Source organism: Anguilla rostrata, chromosome 6 (assembly GCF_018555375.3).
Source record: "Anguilla rostrata isolate EN2019 chromosome 6, ASM1855537v3, whole genome shotgun sequence".
NCBI lineage: Eukaryota > Metazoa > Chordata > Actinopteri > Anguilliformes > Anguillidae > Anguilla > Anguilla rostrata.
In genome coordinates this window covers 1,739,828-1,757,327 of record NC_057938.1, presented here as the reverse complement: position 1 = coordinate 1,757,327, position 17,500 = coordinate 1,739,828, and the positions used below count along the sequence as shown (strand labels likewise).

Genomic DNA, 17,500 nt, shown 5'->3' with positions numbered 1-17,500 from the left:
ACTTGCCTACTATTTAGTATACAAGTTGTATACTCAATAGTAGGCAAGCATGCTGATTCTGACAAGACCATTGCGTGTGTGTGCATGTATGCGGAATGCATTGTGTGTGCGTGCACATGTATGTGTGTGTGTATACTTAAGGGGGGTGTTTGAGTGAGTATAATGGCTTTGGGGTGTGTGTGTGTGTGTGTGTGTGTGTGTACTTAAGGGGGGTGTGTATAATGGCTTTGGGGTGTGTGTGTGTGTAGGGTGTTTTCGGGGGGCATGCTGTGTTTTCAGGTGTTCACCTGGAGGGATCAGCTCCAGTTCCCAGACCCTCTCCACCAGCATCTTCTCGAGCACCTGTGTAACGAGCTCCGCCCCCACGCTGTCAGAATCAGGCTCCGCCCCCATGCTTCCATAATCAGGCTCCGCCCCCACGCTGTCAGAATCAGGCTCCGCCCCCACGCTGTCAGAATCAGGCTCCGCCCCCATGCTTCCATAATCAGGCTCCGCCCCCACGCTGTCAATGTCAGAAACGAATCAGATCCCAACACTTCCTACCTTACCTCTTTAGTTCAGGTATTTCTGGCTCTGGATGCTGCTCTGGCAGTGCTTGTCGGTTGCCGTGGGTAACTGACCGGGGGGCGGGGCTGTGGAACAGCAGGGGGCCGAAGGTTCGGCCCAGGGCCCGGGCGTCCAGGCCGTTCCTCTCTGAGTGGCAGCACACCTGGCCCAGGTGCCTGAGCAGGTAGCGCAGGGTGAGCAGGTTCTGCAGGGGCACAGCCGGGGACTGCAGGACCCTGCGCAGACAGCCAGCGACGTCCTCCACACCCCCGCCTGCACGCAGACACCCAGCGACGTCCTCCACACCCCCGCCTGCAGACAGACACCCAGCGACGTCCTCCACACCCCCGCCTGCACGCAGACACCCAGCGCACAGCTCCCTCCAGCCCACTCCTCCACCCGCCTGCAGCAGCAGACACCCAGCGACGTCTCCACACCCCCGCCACAGCCCCGCCCTCACCCGCAGACAGACACCGCAGCCTCCACACCCCGCCTGCACGCGACACACAGTCCTCCCACCCGCCTGCACGCAGACACCCAGCGACGTCCTCCACACCCTCACGCAACGCCCAGCATCCTCACACCCGCTGCACACAGACACCCCCAGCATGGCTGCGCTTCCACAGAGTCCTGCAAGCTCACTGAGGGGCATGCAATCATGCATGCAGAACACAGCAAAGTTGAGTGCTGTTGTGCATTTAAAGCATTACTAAGGTGGATGAACATTTTATTATTTCATTTGTTGAAAATTGGCTGATGATTTTATCTTGTATGGTATAAACCCACCTCATGATTTCCACCTGGGAGTAAAACCTGCACCCTCCAGGTTCCTGAGCCCAGTTCCCTAAGTGCTGCAGTGCTGCTTAGTCACGGCGCCCCCTACCTGCTGCCTGCTGCACTGCGGCCTGCAGGTCCGAGTGGACGGAGTAGGGAATGACGGGGGAGGGCAGGTCGCGCAGGTAGCCAATCAGAGCCTCCGAGAGAAGCTGGACATCACATGATCCTGGCTCCACCCCCGGCAGCTCTGCAGTGAGAGACACGCGACTCATTCGACGGGGTGTGGACAGTTCCGGGAAAAGGACCCCTGCCCCAGTGCGGGATGGGCCACATGGAGAGATCCCAAACTTACTGCAGTCTGAGTTCTGCCTCTGACCCCCGGTGGTGCTGGGGCAGGACGTCCTGTACAGGGACACAGAGTCCAGACCTGCAACAGGGGGAGGAGTTTGCCTCTCAGTTACCATAGCAACCCTCAGCCACCCGTCTGCTGCTACTGCTGAGCCTGATTCAGCCAATCAGCAGACATTAAGGACCCCAGAGTGGGGCGGAGCTACAGAGGGTCGTTAGTCACCACCGACACACGAGCCAATCGCGTGACTTTGCTCTCCACGGAGACACTTCCGGGTCAGCCCCTTATTGGATAAAACGCTGTCACATGATTTAAACTCCAGCAGCGTGTCGCTGGGTAAAATAAAGAATCGCTGCAGAAACGCCTTCAGAACTGATGGCTCTCCGGGGCCCTCTCAGCCCCACCCCACAGTCCCCTGCATCTCAGAGCCAGCAATAACACGCCATTAACTTACAATCATTCAGGCCGAGGGCCAGGAGCTGACATGCCGCCAAACTTCTCTATCCGCGAACGTTTGCCAAGCATCACAATGCTACCATCCACCGTCGAAAGGGCGAACTGGACCATAAATAAAACGGTCATCTCTAACTCTGACTAGGCTGATAATGCATCCTGCTAACACGAGCGAGCAGCTCCCCTAACCTACCCGCAATAACCATGTTACCACCAGGTGGTGCCAAAACGCATTAACAGAATATTGATTTCCTAAAAAAGCGATAGCAGTAGTCCCTCAACAGAAAAACCGCCAAACTGGACAAGGCTGTGGCTAACGCCAGCACTGTTGTCCAAAGTGTTTTAAAGATGGGACAGACTGTAGTTTACCCGTGTTAAACAGGACACAGACTCCCAGAGGTGCTTCACTTCCTGCAAACTTGCCATCACCACAACACTGACCATGAAACCACCAATGACTCTAAGGCATTTTCCCATCATACCTTGCTTCTCGATCGCCTCTACCAACTTCACCAGAAAAGGGGGGGCAGGTTCTGGGGGTGAGAACTGCTCTGTCAGCACCAGGTGGGAAATAGCTGTAAAAGAAATAATAAGCTTTATTTATATAGCACCTTTCGTACATAAAATGTAGCTCAAAGTGCTTCACATTCAGAATCAAAGCAATTACAAAGAATTGAAAAGATAAAAATACAGAAATACAGAAAATGCAGACAAGGAAATCAGTAAAAACAAAAATAAAAAAATTAATAAAAATAATAAAAAACAGTGCTAAAAACAGTGCTGCTAGATATAAGCTAGATTAAAAAGGTATGTTTTCAGTTTCCACTTAAGAATGACATATCTGTTATGCTCTGTGGCACAATAAGGGTTAAACATCAAAATATCTGAGGGTATTCTCAACTCCTGTGTGTATCTCAGGGTTCAGAGGTTCAGTAGGAGTTATGTGTATCTCAAGGTTCAGCAGGGTTCAGAGGTTCAGTAGGAGTTATGTGTATCTCAAGGTTCAGCAGGGTTCAGAGGTTCAGTAGGAGCTGTGTGTATTTCAGTGTTCAGTAGGGTTCAGCAGCGTTCAGTAACCCACCCGACTCCACATTCTCTCCCTCTCTCTCTGCTCCTCCCCCTCCTACCACCCCTCTCCATCTCCCACTCCACTTCTCTTTCCCCTCTCCCCCACTCCCTCACTTTCTCTCACTCGTTCTGTCCCTTATTCTATCCTTTCCTCTCTGCAAACCCCCTGCCTTTGACCCACCCCCCCCCAGCTTTCCAATCTGTCTTTCTACAGTGCCTGATCCTCCTCCTCCTCCTCTTCATCCTCCCATCCCCAGCATAACAAACCCTCCCCCCTCCCCCTCCCCCTGACCCCAGCAGTGCTGAGTGGTGCAGCTGGAGCCAGGAAACTCGAGTGCAAACTTCTTTTCTCAAAGGCCTTTGTGGGTGAGCCCTGGTTTTCCAGGAAAAAGAAAAGGGCAAAAAAAGATGTTTAAAGGAAATAAAATATTCCCTCCTCTCTCCCCCGTCTTCCCTCCCTCTCCCTACTTCTCTCTCTCTCTCTCTCTCTCCCTCTCTATTCTCTCTCTCCCCCCTCACTCTCCCTCCTCCAGTTCCCCTCCCCCACACCTCCCAAACCACCAAACCTCCAAACCTCCAGCAGACACCAGGAACAGCCAAAACCAAACCTACATGCACACACACGCACACGCATACACACACACACGCACATGCTCACACACAAGCACGTACGCACATGCAGACACACACGCAGATGCTCACACGCATGCACGCACACACATACACACGCACACACATGCTCAAATGCATACACACACACGCACACACACATGCATGCACATGCACACACATACACACACACACATGCACACACATACCACGCACACACACACACACACACACACACACACACGCATGCACATGCACACACACACACACACACACACACACACACACACACACACACACACACACACACACACACACACACACACACACTCACACACACACACACACACACACACACACACAGCTCTCAGCCCAGTGCTGTGGATTTCAGGAGAAGGGAGACGGTTTTCTGAGAACACAGCTGCAGCCTTGAAGTCATCCTCACTTATGGGAAAGAAACCAACCAATCAGATCGCAGCGGCGGCAGCCAGGGCCGTCTGCAGGTAAACACGTGCCGTGCCAGCAGCGAGCAAGCGTGAGCGCCGCGATCATGTGACCTCAGGAGCGCGCATTACGCGCGGCGGGCTGGGCAGGGTCCCACTGCCACTTCCGCCAAGGCCGCTGAACCTCCCATCGAAGACCCGCGGCCACACAAACAGCCTCCGTCTGGCCAATGAGCTTTCAGCTTTCACACGATCGACTTCACAGAGTCCTGCTCGCTCAAACGCACAGTCAGCACCTCTCCAAGCCAGACAAACACAGCTTTGGAGAAAAAAAGATGGGTCTGAATCCAATTAAGAGTGGAAAACAAGATGGAGGGTACAAGCTCTGCCCGTCCTGTCAGACCGAGCGGGGCGTGTTTCATACCGAGCCGACAGCTGGCCGCTCACGCCCGGTTAACTGACGCCATTCGTGAGTTTACAGGCCCCACTGGAACCGAGAAGGTACGCCCCACAGGAAGTGATGTCACGCAGACTGAAATTCCACCGGGCCAGTCCAGCCGTTACTCCCACGTCGTCATCGCTCACTGTCAAACCCGTGGATCGTCCGACCAATGAGACGATCCCGATTCTTTCCGTCGGGATCGTCTCGTCGTGGGGCTGCCACCTCACCCGTCCATCTACCCGTCTGCACGTCGGATGGCGACGGACCCTTTAACACTCACCAGCTGCTGGACTCCCGCTCTTAACTCAGAAACTTTCCTCGGACCATCGAAGCCAGGACATTCCATACTGGGGAGCGACCGAGTGCAGTAAGGCAGCAGGAGGCGTACTGGTAACAGCACCAGAAACTCCTGTGACCAATCAGAACCTCCGTTACTTCAGCAGCAGAAGACGGAAAGAACGCGTCGATTGGTCGCAGAGCAGAGCGATAGCTTTGGGTGGGGATGGCCAGGCGGGGCGTCTACCATCCCAAAACAGGCAGAGCTGTCAATCACTGATTGGTCATTAACTCTGGGTGTTAAATATTTATACTTTGAATGGTTATCAAAGGAATTTCCACCTGCTGCACTTTCCCCTAATGCCTGATAACACTGATACAAACACACACACACCCACAGTACCATCACAAAAACACACACATACACACACTCACACACTGTACCATCACACACACACATACGTCACACACTGACTAACAAATAATAAACTTTAATTATACAGCACTTATAAAAACAGTTATAAATTAAAACACACACACACACACACACATGCACAAACCAGAGCTGAAATGGACCTTAACTCTAAGCAGGAGACTTTTATTTCCTTTTTAAATGGCATTTCTACAAGCTCAGCGGGCCAAGAAACAGAGATAGTAAAAAAGGCATCTCTCCCTCTCTTCCCTCTCTCCCTCTCCTCCCTCTCCTACCTCTCTCTCCCTCTCTCCCTCTCCTGCCTCTCTCCTCTCTCTCCTTCTCCACCCTCTCCTCCTTCTCCTACCTCTCTCTCCCTCTCCACCCTCTCCTCCCTCTCTCCCGCCTCTCTCCCTCTCTCCCTCTCCTCCCTCTCTTCCCTCTCTCAGCACACAGAGGGCTGAGCGCCAGACACACACATGGAAGCCGTAAATTTGGGGGAGAGCTAAAACAGGCACCCCCCCTTACCCCACCCCCGCCCAACAGGCGATTCTTCGAAAGCTACTACCCTGGGACTGAGTCTCAGCTCAGGGCGGGCGGGGGCCTGGGGGGCTTGTTCTGAGAAAGACTGCGCTCCAGCACTTTATGGCTGCCTGGAGACGGTGAGGGGGGGGCGTTGGGGTGGGGGGGGCCTCACGGCCATGGGGCCAGAGGCAGGACTCTCAGCCAATAAAAACACTGCTGCTGGAGCAGAGCAGTGAGTGAGCTCAGTCTGCCCGGCGACAAGCTCATACACTCATTTTGGCCTTCACAGGGCCACCTATTCCTGACCCAGCATTAGCCTGACCCAGCGTTAGCCTGACCCAGCGTTAGCCTGACACAGCTTCTCCTGAACTGGCTTCAGGCTGGCACACCTAGCCCTAGGCTAACACCGTTCGATTCACAGCAAACTAGACACTGGCAGCTGTTAAGTGGGGGTCAGTTCAGCAGGGGGGGCAAAGATACAAAACCTCACCAAATCTGACCGAACGAATGAGAACAGACAGAACCGAACCGAAGGCAGCTCCTGGAACCCTGAGCAGGGCTCACACACTGGATCTCTCCGGTTTACTCACTTTGGGGTTTGAGGTTTTTAACAAGAGCACAGAGTTCCACCCAGCCCTTCACGGCTGCTCACCTTTCCCCTAAAAGCACGCTGTTCCCACAGAGTCTTTGGAAGCCTCCCCCGATTTGGGGGATAAACACCCCGCTGGCGGCCCGGCGTGGCTGGTTTATGACTCTTCCCTGTTTCCCAAAGCCGGTCTGGTATGGGGCGGGGCAGCCTGCTGATGTCCTGCAGCCCCCCCATTTTAAGGGGAGATCTCAGGCCGTAGGGCCACCCACAAACACTCCCCACCACCCCGCCACCCCCCCTGCCCGCACCCCCGCCACCCCACTCCCCCCACCCCCGCGGCCAGGGGTCCAAGACCTGTGCTCCTGTCTCCAGAACCCTCTCAGCGTTTCCCCAGCTGAACAATGAGCCTAAAATGCACATAATATGGCCACTTATATGACACCAGAGACATGCAGGTGGGGGTTAGAGCCTTACCTGTATGTAATGGGGGCGGGGCTGGCCTGGGTGTCAATGGGAGGGGTCTTTGGGGCCGGGGCTGATTGGACGGCGGCGACATCATCACAGGCTCCTGATACTGGGCACAGCTGCTGGGGAAAGGGTCCCTCTGGCCCCCCCGCTCAGCGGCCCCCGGGATCCAGCCCACCAGCTGGGGGCGCTGCTCCTCCCCCCCCGGGGCGCCTGCCACCCTGTCCGGCAGGACGTCCTGAGGCTGCAGGGAAAGGTCTTCCTCCCGGTTCCCTCCGCAGGCATACAACGCCCCGCACTGCAATCCTTTGGCGGCCATTTTGTCAGACGAATGTGCACCAGGCAAAAAAAAACACTTAAAAAAAATAAATGTTTTTTATCTTAAAAAGATAAAAAAAATATTCCGGAAGGTTCCAACTGTCTGGGGCTGGCGGGGGTGTTCAGAGGGACGGAGGCAGATGGAACCGATTCCTGCTGCACACGCCCCCCCCACCCCCCAAATCAGCCGAAGCCTATGAACATGGCCGTCTGAGAAGTGGGCGTGGCTTGGGCACGGCAAGTGTGCGCAGGACCAGGGAGGGGCCGGGAGGCCGGGGGGGACCAGGGAGGCCAGGGGGGGGGGGACCAGGGAGGGACCAGGGGACCAGGGGGGGAAGGGGCGGGGTTTGACGCGGGAGTCGCTCACACCTGGCCTGTGTTGGTGGGAAAAGGCCGTTTCCTCAGCTTGAAGCCCCTGTTTAACCAGACGATGGAGCAGAGGGACCAGGAGGACAGCATGCTCTTTCCAGCAGTGGCGGGGGGTCTCTCTACAGAATGGCCTGGATGGGGTGGAGTGGGGGGGCCTCTGCAACAGTCCCCAGGTGGGGTCGGGGGGGCCCTCTCCAACAGCCCCCAGATGGGGTGGGGGGGCTCTCTACAGCAGGGCCTGGGTGGGATGGGGTGGGACCCTCTACAGCAGGGTAGGGGGGAGGGGTCTCTCCAGGTGGGGGAGTCTGATTTTCTCCTCCTGCAGGGGGCGCTCTCCTCTTAAACCTTCACAGCTCTTCTGTGGCACGACCTGGGGGGCATGGGAAAATGAGACCATGTCATTTAGCCACACCCCCTTATACCCAAACTAAACCACACCCCCTCATACCAAAACACACACTAAACTACACCCGCCATATACCCAAACACACATTAAACCACACCCCCCATATACCCAAACACACATTAAACCACACCCCCTTATACCCAAACACACACTAAACCACACCCCCATATACCCAAACACACATTAAACCACACCCCCCATATACCCAAACACACATTAAACCACACCTCCTTATACCAAAACACACACTAAACTACACCCCCTTATACCCAAACACACGTTAAACCACACCCCTTATACCAAAACACACACTAAACTACACCCCCTTATACCCAAACACACTTAAACCACACCTCCTTATACCCAAACACACATTAAACCACACCCCCTTATACCTAAACACACACTAAACCACACCCCCTTATACCCAAACACACATTAAACCACACCCCCTTATACCCAAACACACACTAAACCACACCCCCTATACCCAAACACACATAAACACACCCCTTATACCCAAACACACACTAAACCACACCCCTATACCCAAACACACTTAAACCACACCCCCTTATACCCAAACACACACTAAACCACACCCCCATATACACAAACACACATTAAGCTAGACCCCCCAGGATCATTTTACCTGGGCATCCAAATTTGCTCATACACACACACACACGCACGCACACACGCACAGACACACGCACACACACACACACACACACAAACAGACACAGACAGACCTGTGCTCCACAGTATATAAAAGCTCCGCGCTGTCTCCAGGGGAAACGCAAAGAAAGCTTTGAAACAGCGTGCGCCAACTGCGGCCATTTTACACCCACAAGAGAAAGCAACACGGTAACAAAGAATGATTCAGTGCAACGTTTAAACCCGTCAGATTCCAACATCAAAAGATCTCACTTAAGCAAATGTCACATTAGCACAACCCACTGAGATGGAGCCAAACTCGCCCCATCGCACAAACTCTGTTCCACTTGCAAACGGATCCAAATGTGAAAATGCAGATAAAAAGTTCAGAAGAGACACAACAGCAAGTGTTCGGTTAATATAACGAGGAGAACGACTGCGCCTCTGCCAAGTGATACATACGGTCGCAAAAGCAACAACGAGCAAAGACCGAAGTGGAATCTCATTTCCTCTATTTCTGGAGCTGCACCAGTGCGGACCCTGAACACACAGAGCAGACCCTGAACACACAGAGCAGACCCTGCAGACCCTGAACACACAGAGCAGGCCCTGAACACACAGAGCAGACCCTGCAGACCCTGAACACACAGAGCAGACCCTGAACACACAGAGAAGAACCTGAACACACAGAGCAGGCCCTGAACACACAGAGAAGAACCTGAACACACAGAGCAGACCCTGAACACACAGAGCAGGCCCTGAACACACAGAGCAGACCCTGCAGACCCTGAACACACAGAGCAGGCCCTGAACACACAGAGCAGACCCTGCAGACCCTGAACACACAGAGCAGGCCCTGAACACACAGAGCAGACCCTGAACACATAGAGCAGGCCCTGAACACACAGAGCAGACCCTGAACACACAGAGCAGGCCCTGCAGACCCTGAACACACAGAGCAGACCCTGAACACACAGAGCAGGCCCTGAACACACAGAGCAGACCCTGAACACACAGAGCAGGCCCTGAACACACAGAGCAGACCCTGAACACACAGAGCAGGCCCTGCAGACCCTGAACACACAGAGCAGATCCTGAACACACAGAGCAGACCCTGAACACACGGAGCAGGCCCTGAACACACAGAGAAGAACCTGAACACACAGAGCAGACCCTGCAGACCCTGAACACACAAAGGAGAACCTGAACACACGGAGCAGGCCCTGCAGACCCTGAACACACAGAGCAGGCCCTGCAGACCCTGAACACACAGAGCAGACCCTGCAGACCCTGAACACACAGAGAAGAACCTGAACACACAGAGCAGACCCTGAACACACAGAGCAGGCCCTGCAGACCCTGAACACACAGAGCAGACACAGGTATACTAAGCAATGCTCGTGTGTCACAGGCTGGTGGTGCAGAGGGGGGTTAATCGCGTGATGGGGCTCTCTAAATGGGCAGAGTTTGCTCGGCTCCTTCCTGAGGGGGAACACACAGCCATTGGCCGTGCGGCACTTCCCCAGCTTTCTGTCAGACCCGACCCGACAGACCCGACAGACCTGACAGACCCGACCCGACAGACCCGACAGAACCGACAGACCCGACCCTGTCAGAACCGACAGACCCGACCCTGTCAGAACCGACCCTGTCAGACCCGAGGCGGAACGGGTCCGGCGTGGCCCCACAGGCACAGACGTTCCCGGGGCTTCTGCGACCGTCGGCGTTCCCAGAGACCGGGGGGAGGAAATCCCGGAAAACGAGGCCTCCCTCTTCTCGGGAGAGACAGAATTCCAAAGACGGGTCGGGATCCTCCACCGCCCCCCCACCCCTCCCCCCCTCCCTTTCCCGCACAGTTCGGTGTACTTACAAATTCCTCCACATGAGCATTTGATTGAGATCAAGTGAGCCAAAGCAGACAGGCTGTATTACATCTGAACTTAAATCTGAATGTGCTAAAGATAAAAAGATAAAAAAAAAAAAAAAAAAAAAAATTAAAAAATTTTGTTCAGACTATCTTGTTTCTCCTTATTGTATGCATCATAGTAAAGGCTTTTTATCTACATGTTGTTCAATGGACTTAAGCGGACTTGATCCTGAGTTTGGTTTGGTTACTCTGTTGTAAGCGTCAGCTAAATACCTATAATGTAATGTAATGTAATGTAAACTAATACCAACTGAGAAACATACACCCTTCAAATAAACATTTTTTTTTAAATTCACCTTTAGCATCGGGTCCCTGCTGCAGAAAGATCCTCATATTCTCTCTGCAAACACTCCAACCACCAGAAACCAGAAACCAGAAAAATGCCATAAAAGGACTCAACTCTTGTGCACCACACCTCTGGTACCGATGATAAATAATCTACAGGACCTGCATGGCACTTCTGTCACGACTTCCAACCCCTTCCAGCGGCTGGTGCAGCTGTGTTCTGGAGTCTTCTATCTTTAAGACTGAGTCACGGTAAAAGGCACCCTTTCAACGGCAGAACCGGGCGATCGGCTCGGCGGTCAGAACCAGAAGGATCCGCGCCACAGAGGAGAAGTAGGGCAATGCTTCTGTGGACCACACACCTCCAAACCATCCCCGGACCTCCAGCTTCAAATCAATCATCCGGGACAGAAACGGTGAGATTCTGGTGAACACTCAACTCGTTCGTTTCCCCCCCTCCAAAATGGCGCAGTGCAGGAGCGCATCAGGGACCGGACAGAGGGGGGGGGGGGCGGCGGGGGGAGCTGTCCCCGTTCGGCCCTCCGTAGGTCTACGGGACGTCCCGGGGACGGGGGAAGGAGTAGCCCGGGGTAGCGCGGTGGCCCGCGGGCGTCTCTGACGGGTGTGGGGTTTTTCGGCCCGGGGGGCAGAGGTGATGTTGAGGGTTTTCACAGCGGAAAACCAAGACCAAAATGGCGCACCGTGCGAGGGATCAGGGAACCTGAAGGATTACGCTACAGTGGGGGGGTGTGTGGGGGGGGGGGGGGGTGCGACAGAGCTACAACCGCCATGTTGTTCCAGACCTCTTTCCCTGCGTTAAGATGAGAGAGGCTTTACTCACAAAGCGATGAGTCACAGATTCGAGAGAGAGAGAGAGAGAGAGAGAGAGGGAGAGAGGGAGAAGACCACTGAGTTTTTGTGGGGAGTGGGAGAGAGGAGATTCAGGGTGTTTTTGGTGATATGTTCCGCCCCGTGATGAATCGGAATGAAAAGCGCAATCACAACACGCAACCGACCTTTAAAATGGAGGTTGGTCTTCGAAAGCTCAACACAGCAACGACACGACACAGCATCACACCACCCAGCCCCCAAAAAAACAAAATCCTCTTTCAAAACTGCAGATTCTTTCACTCCCAAAAAAACAAAACAAAAAAAAACCCAAGCAGGGCATCGCCTCAACAGGATGTTGGAGGGAACTCACTCTTCCGTTTGTTTCCCCCCAAAATTAGAAGTGATAAACTAGCCCAACTCCCCTACCTCTCCTTCCCCAGCACCCAAAAACACGTCTTCGCACTCGAGACGCAGCTCACAAGGACGCGGGTCGACGGCCCTCGCCGGGCGCCCCCTTCCCGAGAGCGGACGGGGGTTCGGTGGCGAAAGCGCTCTCCGTAAAGGCTATCCACACAGACGGCATTTCGCAGGGTAACACTCACCCCCCAGCTCTGGGCACGGAGAACTGGACCGGCACGGCACAGCAGGACTGCAGTTCCAACAACCTCCGTCCGGAAGGGGGGGTGGGGGGGGGGAGGGCGGCTGGGTGCGGGGAGGGGGGGGGGCGGTGGAAAGAAAGTGCCAGCGAACACGTGGCACCGGCAAGCCCAACCAGAGCCAGCCATTCTCACGCCATCTCACCCCCCCCCCTCCGAAAAATCCATCTTTACCGCCCCCCCCCCCCACACCCTCCATTTTATTTAAACTCAACCTCGCCGTCGACATGGCTGATTCTCCCGCCAGCTCGGCACTTTTTCAGTGTCGTCATGGTCTTCTTGATGTCAAAAAAAAGTAAAACTTTAATTAAATTAAATTAAATTAAATTAAATTAAATTAAAATAAATGAAACTCAAATGCCACCGGTACAACCAGTCCCACAACTTAAAGGGATGAGCATCATCTCCACTGCTATAGTCCAGCACCGGGGAAGCAAGGACCGTTTCTCTGAGCAGCAGTGCGCCTTCTCAACCTGATCTGGTCTGATCTCTCCCTCCTTCCCTCTCCCCACTTCCCTGGTTTGTAGGGTGCACTTTGTTCACAGGAGTATCCGCGCAAAAAAGAGTAAATAAATAAATAAATAAATAATAGGAAAGCCGCTGTTGCTAGCGGGAAGAGAAGCAAAGCGGTCTCCTGGATTCCTATTGGCCGGCGTGCGACCACGTGAGGAGGAATCACCAGAGTGGCTCCAACAAATCAAGGAAATGTTCTAATATTAGAAAATGTATCTAGGCAGTGATCAAGCATCTGACCTCGTAACTCCACCTTCTTTACACTTGGATTACCAGCATCCAGGGAACACGCTAATTCTACATTTGCGTGACAAAAGCAATAAATGTGACCAGATTTTAAAAATTGTCAAGTATACCTTTATTCTTTTTTCCCCCAAAAAATTGTGAAACACCAACTGCCAGTCAATCTTCATTACTTCTGTCCCATTTTGGATACTTTCAGGCCGACAGTTTCTTCATTCATTAAAATGTGAGTAGGTCTATTTTAACGTTTCCTTTATATTGTATTATTAACCTTAACATTGTGTTATTAATATATACGCCGTACGCCAGACCAGAGACGTCCCTCCAGGTGAGTTAAACGAGTAGGATCTTACCTTCAAAAACACGTATAGCTACAGTCTTGCTCCACATTACCAGATTTTATCCGACTTGTGTTTCGCTTTGTACTGACAGGAGATGCGGACACTTGGGAATGTGTAGAAGACGGTTCTGTGAAGAGAAAACGACGTTAAAAGTAAAATTATACTTTGAAATATAGCCGCGTCTTGTTAAAAAAAACGCCAGTAAAAATGTAACTGAATAATGCACAATAATATAAAAGGCTGAATAGTTCATTTCAATTGTCAGTCGTTTCTTTGACTATAACGAGCTATGACGAAATAGTTTGGCTTTCTGTTATCGACGGAAATAATTAAAAAACTACGGGGGGGGGGGGGGTTGCAAATATATAGACATATGGTAACAGTCTTCTGTGCGTTCTCCCGAGACTATGGACTGATTGTTCGAATCGTTTAAAATAACACACACCATCCCCCACTGTCTCCTAACCGGTCAGCCAACGCGGTCGGCTCAGACTGAACGCAGACAGGTAGTCACGTTACCGAATCCCGGTATGCACGAATGTGAAATTCTGAAATAATTTTGCTAACAAAGTGTTGTGCTGATTCATTCTGGCTTCGTTTGCTTTGAGATATTTTTCATAGGATATTTTCCCACGTCAAATGCTCAACGTTAGCTAATGTTTTAGATTAACATTAAATTAAATCAGATGCAACTAGCCAAACTTACTGTAAAAATATTAAATATGAAACAAATAGTCAGAACGCGCCATTTCACGTTAAACACATTGTCGAGACTATACAGAGAAATGTGCATTAATTCTAATTGCTTGACCAGCTGGGTATATATAGTTTACTAACGTTAACGTTATTCTTTACGGCAAAGCAAATCTTGTCAACTGTTTTGCCCTCAAGCGTAACGTGGCCAACTCTTATTGCGCACGATTTTTATCCGGCGAACTTCAAAGCGGCCAGAGATGTGTTTGGTTATAAAACCAATCACAGCTTTTCACTAGCTAAAGATCTATTATTACAATATAAACCTGTCGTGGAAATACCCTGCAAACCAGTTCGTCCAGCCAGTTACGCCTATCCGTAATAAGTTCATGGTATCGGCTATTCAGGTAATATCTGGCTGTCTGGCCGAACGCAAGTTTCCCTTGTTGGCTATTCTAAGGATTACGCAGATGTTGGAGAGAGTACCCTCAGTAAAGTGGCCAACAAGATTAACGTCAGCTAGCTATTTCTCGAACGTTTTAATTGCATGGTTTTCCCTCCACCGATGCGAAATGCCCAAACCCAGGTTTCTGTTCGCCAGGATGTTATGGATAATACAGAAAAGTTAGGGAGCCACGTGTCAATGCATGTAATCTACCGAGCTGGCGAGACGGTTCCCGTTATTAGGAAAAAATGTTCCTTAACACACGGTTAGTTCCGGTGTCAATAATGTTATTTGCATGGCAGTATATGTAACGTTGCTCGGGCATCAGCAGTAGCGAACTGCAATCCGCACTCTAGACACATACAGCTACAAGTTGCAAAGTTATCCATGGCTAAACTAGCTTCCTAAACTCTACGCATCTATAAAGTCTGACGCACAACCAAGATTTTTTGCAGCACCAGCTACTAACATTGTATCCCAATGCAACATATAAACAGCCATGCACATATGTATGCTCTCCACCATCATTTTACAATTCGGCAAACATTACATTCCTATTGAATAAAAATGTTTTTTTTTTTATCTTACCCGCAAAAAATACTTTCTCCACGCTTCCAGATTTCTCGAAGCTAACCGAGAACTTCTCGCGTTATGACAGGACGAAAAGCTCGGTTTCCTCGAACTGCTATCCGCTTTAACCCTGGCATCAGACAGTTATTCCTCTCCCCCTCTTCCCCCCTGATGCCTCCTATCTCACAGCACATAACTTTCACCGCCCCGCGCAGCCATGTTCCAGCACCGCGGAGAGCTGGGAGACACGAATGTGGGATATACAAGCGTGGGGACAGGACTAGAGCGGAAACAGACGAACAAAGTCGGTAAAAGTCGGAATCCGCGGCACGGGGGCGCAACGCGTGGACGGTGCTTCCTCCACCAGCAAACTAGCAACACGCAATAGCCTCAGGCTGATGGAGTTGTGATGGTGATTACCCTGTACCCTTTTTTCTTCTTTTGGAGAAGTCATACAGAGGAAGAGATGAAAATGTATTTGAATAATCTGGTAGAACAATGAAAGATGAAATTACAAATGTCTACAGGTAAACAGTTATTTGCATCTGCAACCATCCATTAATCTAAAGCGAACACACACACTATATAGGCTAGTACAAACGTGAGAGTTGCTGAAAAAGTCTGAAAATCAGTCTGTATTCAGATTCTGGTATGAATTGTTTAACCAAAAGCCAATATGCAGACACTTCGTCCGGTTTGTTCATTCAGTTCAGTTTGAGGCAAAGGTCAAAGCTCTAGCTCTCTGCAGAGTCGAGGTCAGATGCTGAATGTGCGTCCCGCTCTGCTTTGATGACGTCAGAGGTTAGTCAAGAGTGCAGGTTGTACTTGGTTCGGTCCGAGAGGCATTGCCAAAAGTCCTCTCCCCCCTTCACTTTGCCCCTCAGGAGTCTTCAATCAAACATAGTTGTACATACCCACAGCCATGTTCATTGTGCAATAATTTATTCATACACTGCTCATATTTATTACATATTTATTCGTGCGTGATAGCACTACTGCTTTCTGTAGGTAAAACCTACTCTTGTTGTTGTTTGTCATTGTTGTTGTTGACATTGTTGAATGTACGTACAGCGTGAGTAGTTACCGTGAACCGCAGTCTAATTCCTTACATGTGTAAAAAGCATGTTTGGCCAATAAACCTGATTCTGATTCCGATTCTCTGATTCGGGAGTGGCGCGGAAACAGAACCGTCCTCGAGACGGTGGAGGTCTGAGGCAGCGGCGGCCGGCCAACGTTTAACGGTTTAACTTTGGATAAACGGCTCCCTTCGACAGCGAGTCCAGGGCTGCCAAACGAGCAAAATAAACGCGAGCTGGTTCTGCGGTCACGGCAGAACTCAGCGTTTTAATCCGCTTCCCCCGTGTTTGCGCGGGGAACTGGGCAGTGTGATTTAGAGCAACCCTGCGAGTGATTCCAAGTAGATACATTCTTGTTTTATCAGTTTTTTTTTATTTTTTGCGCTGAAGAACACTTAGAAAGGGAAACAGCATATGGAACGCCATCTTTATAGATCAATTTAAAACCATAATAAAAACACAATTGTATGCTTTAATGTACAATTTTGCCTCCAGGCCATCAAAAACGGAGTGAAATGAACATGGTTGGTTTCCGGATGTGCATTAGGCCTGAGAACATCCATGATCAAAACTGAGATCACGTGTGCAATAAACACAAATAAACTGAAGCAAAGAGCTCTCGCACCCACAGTCTGCATATCTGCACCAGTTTAGCACACAGAACATCGGTGAGAGGTAACCCTGGCAGCACAAACAGCACCAGCTGTTCAAGGCAAGTCACTGCAAAGTCTCACATAAAACTGCACTCCGCCCAAAAAAAGCAGACCCAATACAAGCATCACTGAGCTGTTTCATTTCAGTTTAATAGCAGCCTCTTAAGCTTATTTTACATGTGAAGACTGGAGTCACCTGTTCTCAGGGTCAGTAGGGGTGCACAGAGCACGTTCAATCGCGTTTAGTCAGGACACGCGAGCTGAACATTCACCACGGTGCAAAAAAAAGTACAAACATATCAAAATATACACAGATGCACGTACAGCTCCAAACAAGGGACGAGCAATCAGAAGAAAGGAGGATGGGTTTAAACGTGTGCGCCTTCCTCTGTTGTAAACGCTGATTACTTTCAAGTAGTAAAGAAACAGGAAGTCTGTAAACAGTGGACAGGACAGAGGTGGAGAAGCAGGGTTGAGTAGACTGTTATAGGGGGATGAGTTGGGGGATAAGTAACAGTTTGAGGGCAGAGGTGGAGAAGCAGGGCTGAGTAGACTGTTATAGG

At 51.2% G+C, this 17,500-nt stretch overlaps 1 protein-coding gene and 3 long non-coding RNA genes across 8 annotated transcripts in view; 2 read left to right on the top strand and 2 right to left on the bottom strand.

Annotated features, from left to right (window-relative positions):
- LOC135258139 (phosphatidylinositol 3-kinase regulatory subunit gamma-like) overlaps positions 1-7,534 on the bottom strand; it is a 13,761-nt gene extending 6,227 nt beyond the window's left edge. The window contains exons 1-6 of one of the 5 annotated variants that reach the window (XM_064341407.1): positions 6,964-7,534; positions 2,608-2,700; positions 1,676-1,750; positions 1,430-1,570; positions 621-897; positions 288-502 (exon numbers count right to left, since the gene is read on the bottom strand). In XM_064341407.1, the coding sequence (XP_064197477.1) occupies positions 288-502; positions 621-897; positions 1,430-1,570; positions 1,676-1,750; positions 2,608-2,700; positions 6,964-7,273 (1,111 nt within the window). In that variant the 5' untranslated portion in view covers positions 7,274-7,534. The remainder of the gene's footprint in view (positions 1-287; positions 503-620; positions 898-1,429; positions 1,571-1,675; positions 1,751-2,607; positions 2,701-6,963) is intronic. The other 4 variants (XM_064341408.1, XM_064341411.1, XM_064341409.1 and 1 more) reach the window with 4 other exon arrangements.
- A 57-nt stretch (positions 7,535-7,591) lies between these two features.
- LOC135258140 (uncharacterized) lies at positions 7,592-15,367 on the bottom strand. The gene is made up of 3 exons (XR_010330876.1): positions 15,227-15,367; positions 13,513-13,627; positions 7,592-8,011 (listed from the first exon to the last, which is right to left on the bottom strand). It is a non-coding gene; the product is annotated as an uncharacterized LOC135258140 (long non-coding RNA).
- Positions 12,619-15,726, top strand: LOC135258141 (uncharacterized). Its single transcript, XR_010330877.1, has 2 exons — positions 12,619-13,385; positions 15,398-15,726. It is a non-coding gene; the product is annotated as an uncharacterized LOC135258141 (long non-coding RNA).
- A 1,618-nt stretch (positions 15,727-17,344) lies between these two features.
- Positions 17,345-17,500, top strand: part of LOC135258138 (uncharacterized) — a 1,395-nt gene continuing 1,239 nt past the window's right edge. Inside the window, exon 1 of the long non-coding RNA XR_010330875.1 lies at positions 17,345-17,467. This is a non-coding gene — a long non-coding RNA (uncharacterized LOC135258138). The remainder of the gene's footprint in view (positions 17,468-17,500) is intronic.